Here is a 7,962-nt window from a genome sequence, read left to right on the forward strand (position 1 = left end):
TATATTACAAATGTCTAAAGCATTCATTTCATCTTTGGACAACCATCTAAAATTATTTACAGGTAAATATGCACTCATTACAAACCCATAAAGATTATTTGCATCTATGGACAGAATATAATTATGAGGTTGATTTTTATCATAAATTTCGGGTATTAACGGATTATTTGCTTTTGCAAATGTTTTCACTGCCAAACTAATTCCACCTCTTATTCCATTTTCAATAAACAAGTACATATTGAGATCATTAAATAATTCTAATTGGATTTTTGTCATTTTTAAACCACAATTCCACGTTAAATCTGGAGTTGTTATAAAATATACAGGATCTAAATTATAATATGTTAAACTTAATTTTTTAAAATTTTGGAATATATCTGCTAATAATATAGTATCAACATATTGATATAATTTTAAATAGTCTATGAAAGATTTACAGTGAAATTTTTTCCAAACTAATTGAGCATGATGGTAATCATCCGTAATATTTTCTCCTGATAATTCGTTATAAAAACACTTTTTGGGTGGTAGCTGTATTTCATCTAATATTTGTTCAATTTTAAAATAGGAATATGGAAAAATTCCTTTTCTTTTTAATTCTACACCTGCGGAAACCGCGGAAACGCGGGATCACGTGACCACGTATAAAAAATGAGCTGCTGATACTGCGTTTCTGCGGTTTTAATAAAAAAATTGAACAATTCGCGTTATATTCGAGTTTTCTTGCGATTTTAGCTATGATTCGCTCTTTTGTAGGTCGATTGACTTTGTTTAAGCCAATAAGCGTTTTGTCACCACCCCTGGGCCATAAATATTTCGGGAAAAACACTCCCCTACTATTTACAGTAAATCTTCGAAGTTAACTAGACAGTTGTTGAAAACAATCAAAGGGAAACTCCTTCTAAAGTTTTATTGGGTATCTTCTGTCTTTGTTGACATTACTGTAACTAATCAGAGACTTGTGAAAGGAAAAATTGCCGCGAAAAGTCCCGCCTCCAACCTTCGAAGTAAAATGTAAACAATCACAATAAATTCGCTTTTTAAATCGTTTTTTTAGCTCTAATTAACTAATTTAACGTTTTAAGACATTAAATTAGCTAATTCGACAATATTTAATAGTATTAATATGTTTTTAAAACTATCTAGCAAGAGATATTCCCGGGAAGCTCCACCTCTCTATAGTAAGTCTATGGAAGACGTTCTTCCTGTTAATTGGCTTTAAAATTTTTGTTTCTACGCTTATTACGCTCTAATTGGTCATTTATATTATAACTGATTTAACTTTAACGAATGAGAGCTTTTTTCAGAACATGTAGTCTGGATTTTCCCGCGAAGAATCAATCCACGTGATTAAAGTTATTATGTAAACAAACGTTAAAAAATAGCTATATTCATTATTTTAAAGCGTAATTTTTCTAGTTTTCATGTTATTTGACTCTATTTAGACAAGAAGATATTTTATCAAAATCTTCCAGCTGAAAAATTTTCCGGGAAACTCATTACTTCCGGATATTGCGTAATCGCAGGAAAAAATTAACTAATCATTTATTATAGGTTATTATTATATAAAACGTTGAAAAAATATGTAAAAAGTGTCAAATATTCACTCTTATAAAAGTATGTTGATAATCTTTGACCTACAAATACCCGAGCCACTCCCCACTCCCCTCTCCCCGCAGGGTAATTAGAGACGTAGTGTAAATAATGGCAATAACTTCTCCCCCGCTTTAGCTAGAGAGCTGCGGTTTGTTTTGTTTAAAAGAAGACAGATGTGTCTAACGAACAGATGTACAAAGTTCAGCGAATCTCTGTAAATTAATTTTTTTTTCTATTGTTCGTGAACGTCGAAATTTTAATATTATTTTAAATTTGTATTAAACTAAAAATTAAACAATCGTAAACTGCAATATGTTTTTAATCAAACACAAAAAACAGATTAAATATCGCGCGATTTTGAAGCGAAATATCTCGATTTAAAATTATCCAAAAATTCAAAAAATGCGCCGCGCGACGGATTCCATTCAATTTTTTTCTGTAGATAGATCGCATGTAAAGGGTTAATAATTCTCTATATTTGTTTTTGCAAAAAAATGATTAAAAATCAAAAAATTATAGTTCGCATTTTTTAAATTGTCTGTTAAAACAGAGAGAGAAGAATTTAAAAACTGATAACCGTCAATAAACTTAAAATAATCTAATGAAATTGATGTAAATTTTTTTGAATTTATTGGAATAATTCTAATTTTTGAAAATAATTTAGAAGGTATATATTTAAAAATTAAATGCGAATCTGAAAAATTGTGTAATATAATCGGAATAAATGTTTTTCATCTATAATTTAAATTGCATTTATTATGAGCCCAGCCTCTAAAAAATCCTGTCAAATGATTGTTATCCATTACACGAATATCATCATCATCAAATTTTTCTTTGCAAATATGACATAAATGTCTTGAATTATTAGAAACAGTATTTAAATTAATTTCAACATAACGATTTATTTTATCTAACAAATTATTCAAGTGGTTTTGAATATCAATTAAAAAATTATTAACAGCATTATCACCACAATAAAAATTAGCATCTATTATTTTATCCTCGTTTTCAATAATTGTAATCGAATAACATATAGGTTTATGAATTTCAACGATTTTAGTATAACTTTCTTTAGTATAACTTTCTTTAGGATCTGTTTCATTAGAGCAGTGGTTCCCAACCTTTTTTCATTAGCGTACTTTGTGACATGTCATATCTCTAGATTGTACCCCTCATTTAAGAAATTTAGTGAGTAATCGTATTGTTAATTTTACATATTGTAACTTTAAATTAAAGAAAAAAAACTAAAAGAAAAAATGTATAATAAAGTTGTGATTGTTGCAAGAAACATTTTTTATGTAATAATTTTTTAATACTATGAGTTTGTGATACATAATATATAATTTTTTCTGCCATAATAACTAACTTTTTTCTGTACCCCTAAACAACCTATCGCCTACCCCTAGGGGTATGCGTACCACAGGTTTGGAATCGCTGCATTAGAGGAAACCTTTCCAAAATTCACTCAAATCTGCATATATACAGATTGGGTGAAATAATGATTTTTCATGAGAATGAAATTTGGTGGTTGCTTCTTTTCCTTTTGGGGTGGATACTTTCGATATTTTATGATTAGAACAAAATTTGACATGGTCATTTAACCCTTTTGTTACCACGGGGGCGTGGTTAGAGTTGTTTACCAGTTTCAGTCTTATGTTAAGGTCATCAAGGTCAATGTACTAGTATTATTTTAAAAATTCATATAAAATCAAATTTTTATTTTAGAAGTATGAAAAAAATATTGCTACTATGCAAGTATTAGTAGTTTTGCATGGTATATTTTTCATATGTATGTATTTTGTACTTATTTTCAAAAAAATTCGTTTATCTTGCTTACATTAAAGACTTGTAAATTTACTGCAATTTGATATAACATAATGACCTATTAAACTTACAATTCGTTTTTAGCTGTATACTATTTAGATGGAGAATTTTGTTCTCTACATTTTCATGTATAATATGTTTGTATACTTATATATCTTCTCGAATTATAACACATTTTATGAAACAATACCCTGACCTGTGAAACCTTATGACGTGAAATTTTGATCATATTACTGATGACGTTATTTGTCGAATATTAAATTTTTATATGAGAGATATGGCTATTAGTTCATCTAAGTATTATATTATTTAATATTTTTAACTTTTGGCATGTCAGAAGTAATAATATTTCATTTGTTTTTTTGTACGATAAAGCTGATATGTTGGCTATTTATAACGGTTTTTTAAATGTAATTAATAAAATTTGAAGTCTAATTAATATATTATCTGATACTATACTATTTATTTACTATTAAATTTATGTATTAGTATATTACACTTATCGTTAATTATTTTAATTTTAATTTTATGTTTATAACGGTTTCTTTGTTTGTCAAACTCTCGATAGTGCTGCCAGTTTTCGTACGTTTTTATATTCACGTAAATTCTTTCACATAAATTAGACTCATTATAATATATAATTAATTTATTTAATTAATCGATTGATATTAATAATATATAAATTGCAGATTTATAGCAATATTATAATTATTTTTTTAATTTTAGTTGTACAATATTCATTTATATATTTTATTTAATATGTTTTAATTTCAGAGTATTATTAAATTGGAATTTTTATTTTATAATACAAAGTTTTAAAATTATAACGATTAGGGAAATTTTTCTTTGTCCTTTTAAAAGAAAGGGATTTAAACATTACTTGTCAGACTAGTTTGACGTAGGGGAAGTAGAGTATTCACGTGACCTTGGGTGGTGACGTGTTTCGTGGTTCGTCATTTTAAACAATAATTTCACTTATTTTAATATTCTTTCATAACTGTTTCAAATGGTTTTTCTTAATACATAGATTAGAATAATTTTTATATGATTAACTGAATTTATAATTTATATAATTTATTACTGAGTTGATATTTTCGAAATAATAAAACATTGAAATTTTTTAAACATCGAATTAACTATATGATTATGATAATTATGTGTTATTGTTATTTTTCAAGAATGTAAGCACATTTGTTATTAAAAATATATTTTATTTGCCGGTTTTTCGACATACGTTGAAATAATTCAAAATATTTGCGATAGATGGCGACTCATTGTTAGTATAGTAAATTTATTTTACGAAATATAATGACTATTTCAAACGAAAGATGGCGCTGCGGTTATTTCGAACTTAAAACATAATTATATCAAATTATTATTTTCGTCGAACACAGTTTCTAAGTGAAATATTATTTGTTCTATTAATTAAAATACTTTCTTAATATTTATTATTTATTTTTTCAATATATATATATATATAGAGCCAATTCGATGTTTAAATAAAGTATTTACAGTATATCAGTATGTAAATACTTTATTTATTTAAACATCGAATTGGCTCTATAATTATGTTATTGTTTTACATTTCTCCTGTGTAAACCGTTAGTAAATTCAACATTAAAAATGCCACTTTAAGGAAAAAATTTATTTACTGAATTGTTTGTACAAAAATTATCGATATTTTTCTTTTTTCGTAAAAAAAATATATAGAACTTTACAAAAAAGTAGTCAAAGATCAGGAAAAATTGGAATTCAATGTTTACACCAAAATTATCTCAAAGTTGCCAGGCTTATATAATTTTTTAATGAATTTTAAATCTTAATTATTAATTAATGAGCGTATTATAATTAAATATAGAAAAATTTGTGTGTTATATTTCTAAATTAATATTAATTAAAACTTAATAAAATAAAATTAAAGTGAAATATTTTTAATAATGAAATTTATGTTGACATGTTTTTATCAATTTGAATAATTCTTAGAAATTAACAAAATTAAAGTAACAGTTTATGAAATACATAATTAATTTTAAAAAAGCATCTTTTGATGAAATAATGATTAATTTATTATTTTATAATCGGCAATCGTTTTATTGATTTAATAGTCGAAAATTAGTGATATACAGATGTTGCATTTTATTCAGTCTTCGTAATTTTGACCTAGATTTCGAAAAACCTGCCGTTTCTTTATGCAGCGCTCGAGAAGCGCTTTACAGCTAACACACAAAAAACTGGTTTCTAATTGGCCAACACTGCTCGTGACGTCATTTCGCTACATTCTCGCTGCATAAAGAAACGCGGAGAAACAACCATCCCCTCGCAAGTTACTCGCACGCCGCCCTGGCGGCAAATATTTATATAACACATTGGGTTTATTCTCTATATAAACCCTTATCAAAGAAAAAAAAAGAGTTTCTTGGTACAGAAAATCAATTAAAAGTTTTTAATTTCATCTTAACAAATTTTAAATGTTTTAATAAAATATACAATTAAGAAATAGAAATTTATAAATATTAATAATTAAAATTAATGTTAATATAAAAATATTATTTATGAATAAAAAATTTTTACTGAAATTTCGAAATTAAGAAAAGGTGTGGCAACAATGTTTATTCAGCTAAAGCTGCTAAACCACGCTTTCATTTTTATTCTGGTTATCTATTTTGTTTGTGATACTGCTTTATTTTTTATATTTTTGAAATAGATTTTAATTAACTTTTTAATGACTTCATACACGGTAATTATCATAATAGATTTTCTATAAACGTTTAAAAAATTTTCTCTCTAAAATATATTTGATGACATTTTTATATTTGATATTTGAAATGAATATTGATTTTATTCCTGTTCAAAGGTACCTCGTAGGTTTCCTAGGAGAGATGAATTTAGAGAATATTTACAAAGTGTTGGCATCTATGATTCTTTAACTAAAGGTGTGTTTTTTTTTAATTGTCCTAGAAGTAAAGTATTTAAGAATACACTTAAGTGAAATGAACAGAGACAGAAGGATTATTTGTCTTAAGCCTAGGACACAAGAGAGGAAATCTGCAAAATTTAGCATTTTATGGGAAAAAATGAATGAATTGAATCAAAAATCTTTTTATTTCTTAAAGAGATCTATGTAATCAATGTAATCTATGTTAATCTATGGTTATGATTTTTTGGAGAGAAGTGTGTGTCATGTCGGTACACCTTTCTTCATCCTGTCTCAGTCCCAGAAAATGATTGTAGGACATAACAAATTAATTTTGTTACAGTTAATAAACTTATTACTTAACTAAAACTCAATTTTGGGTTAAATGTATTTAGATATGAGACACAAAATTATTGAAAAACAAAGCATTTATCATTATACTAAAAATTTTTAAAAATTAAATAAACTAACTTTCATTAAAACAGACATACAGAAACTTGGATAATCAAAAAATACAAAACTGCTGGAGTCAAGAAGTCAAGGAAACAGTTATCTTCAATAGAGAAAACTTAATTTGAGATTATTACTGAAAAGTATCAAAAATTTATATTAAATATGGATCTCATAACTTATTAATACTTATGTTTTTATTAATTTCATTATTGATAATTTTAATTGGATAATTTGGAAGAGGAAGACACCCCTGAAGATGTTGATAACACAAGAAAACAGTACAGTTTTTTTTTGATAAAAACTAAAGTTTATATATTTGTTGTTCATCACTGTAATTTTCTGAAATTTTATTCAAATTTGTTGATTTATTTACAAGGTATGAAAGAAAACAGGCAACTTACTATTATCTATTAGATGGAAGAATTATAGCTAATGCAAACCTTGAAAGTTTTAATTGTAAAAACTATTAAGTGTAAAAAAATATTTTCTCATGTTTTTAATTAAAATGTAGAATAAATGAAATAATTTCATTCATTTTAATGCAGGTAGCATTTTTTTACAGACATTTGAAATGTTCTTTAAGTATAAAGATAACTAATCATATTTTCAGAAGTTGTAACAGTTTCATCTTTAGCTGAACTATCTTAGAACTCTCTTTAAATCTTCTGATCTATTCATAAATAGTTCTTTCTTTATGGCAGATCTAAGTATATTTTTGTTTGTAACACTTTGATTAATATTTTTGAGACCAATTCTTGTTGAATCAGTTGAAAAATAGATCTATCTGAACAGGGGTGGACTGGCCCTAAAAGTTTTGTGTGGAAAATTTATTACCAGCCGAGCCCGCAAATAAAAAAAAATGTATTTTTTTTTCTATTTATATTTAAATATATTCAAAATACAGCATTGACAAAAATTACAATAAGCACAAGTCTATATTCTACAATATTAATTTTTTATTTAGAAGCTTGTTTTGTTGAGCAATAATATTAATGACATCATCAGAATGTATTTCGTTTAAAAAATCCTTCTCCACTGACATTAACAAGAAGGCTTCTAGATTTTCTTGCGAGATACTTATAAGTATCTTAGCCTGCTTTTAATTAATTTTAACATAGAAAAGCTTTGTTCACCGGACACTTGTGTTACAGACATAGATAGCAGATATTTGTATG

At 26.0% G+C, this 7,962-nt stretch overlaps 1 protein-coding gene across 1 annotated transcript in view; it reads left to right on the forward strand.

Moving 5' to 3' along the window:
- Positions 1-6,027: 6,027 nt before the first annotated feature.
- Positions 6,028-7,962, forward strand: part of LOC111613183 (c-Myc-binding protein-like) — a 10,451-nt gene continuing 8,516 nt past the window's right edge. Inside the window, exons 1-2 of the mRNA XM_023354531.1 lie at positions 6,028-6,157; positions 6,275-6,353. Of these exons, the coding sequence (XP_023210299.1) occupies positions 6,143-6,157; positions 6,275-6,353 (94 nt within the window). The 5' untranslated portion in view covers positions 6,028-6,142. The remainder of the gene's footprint in view (positions 6,158-6,274; positions 6,354-7,962) is intronic.

The sequence above is a fragment of the Centruroides sculpturatus genome, unplaced genomic scaffold (genome assembly GCF_000671375.1).
Source record: "Centruroides sculpturatus isolate CEXI.00-Female unplaced genomic scaffold, Cexi_2.0 scaffold1857, whole genome shotgun sequence".
Classification (NCBI taxonomy): domain Eukaryota; kingdom Metazoa; phylum Arthropoda; class Arachnida; order Scorpiones; family Buthidae; genus Centruroides; species Centruroides sculpturatus.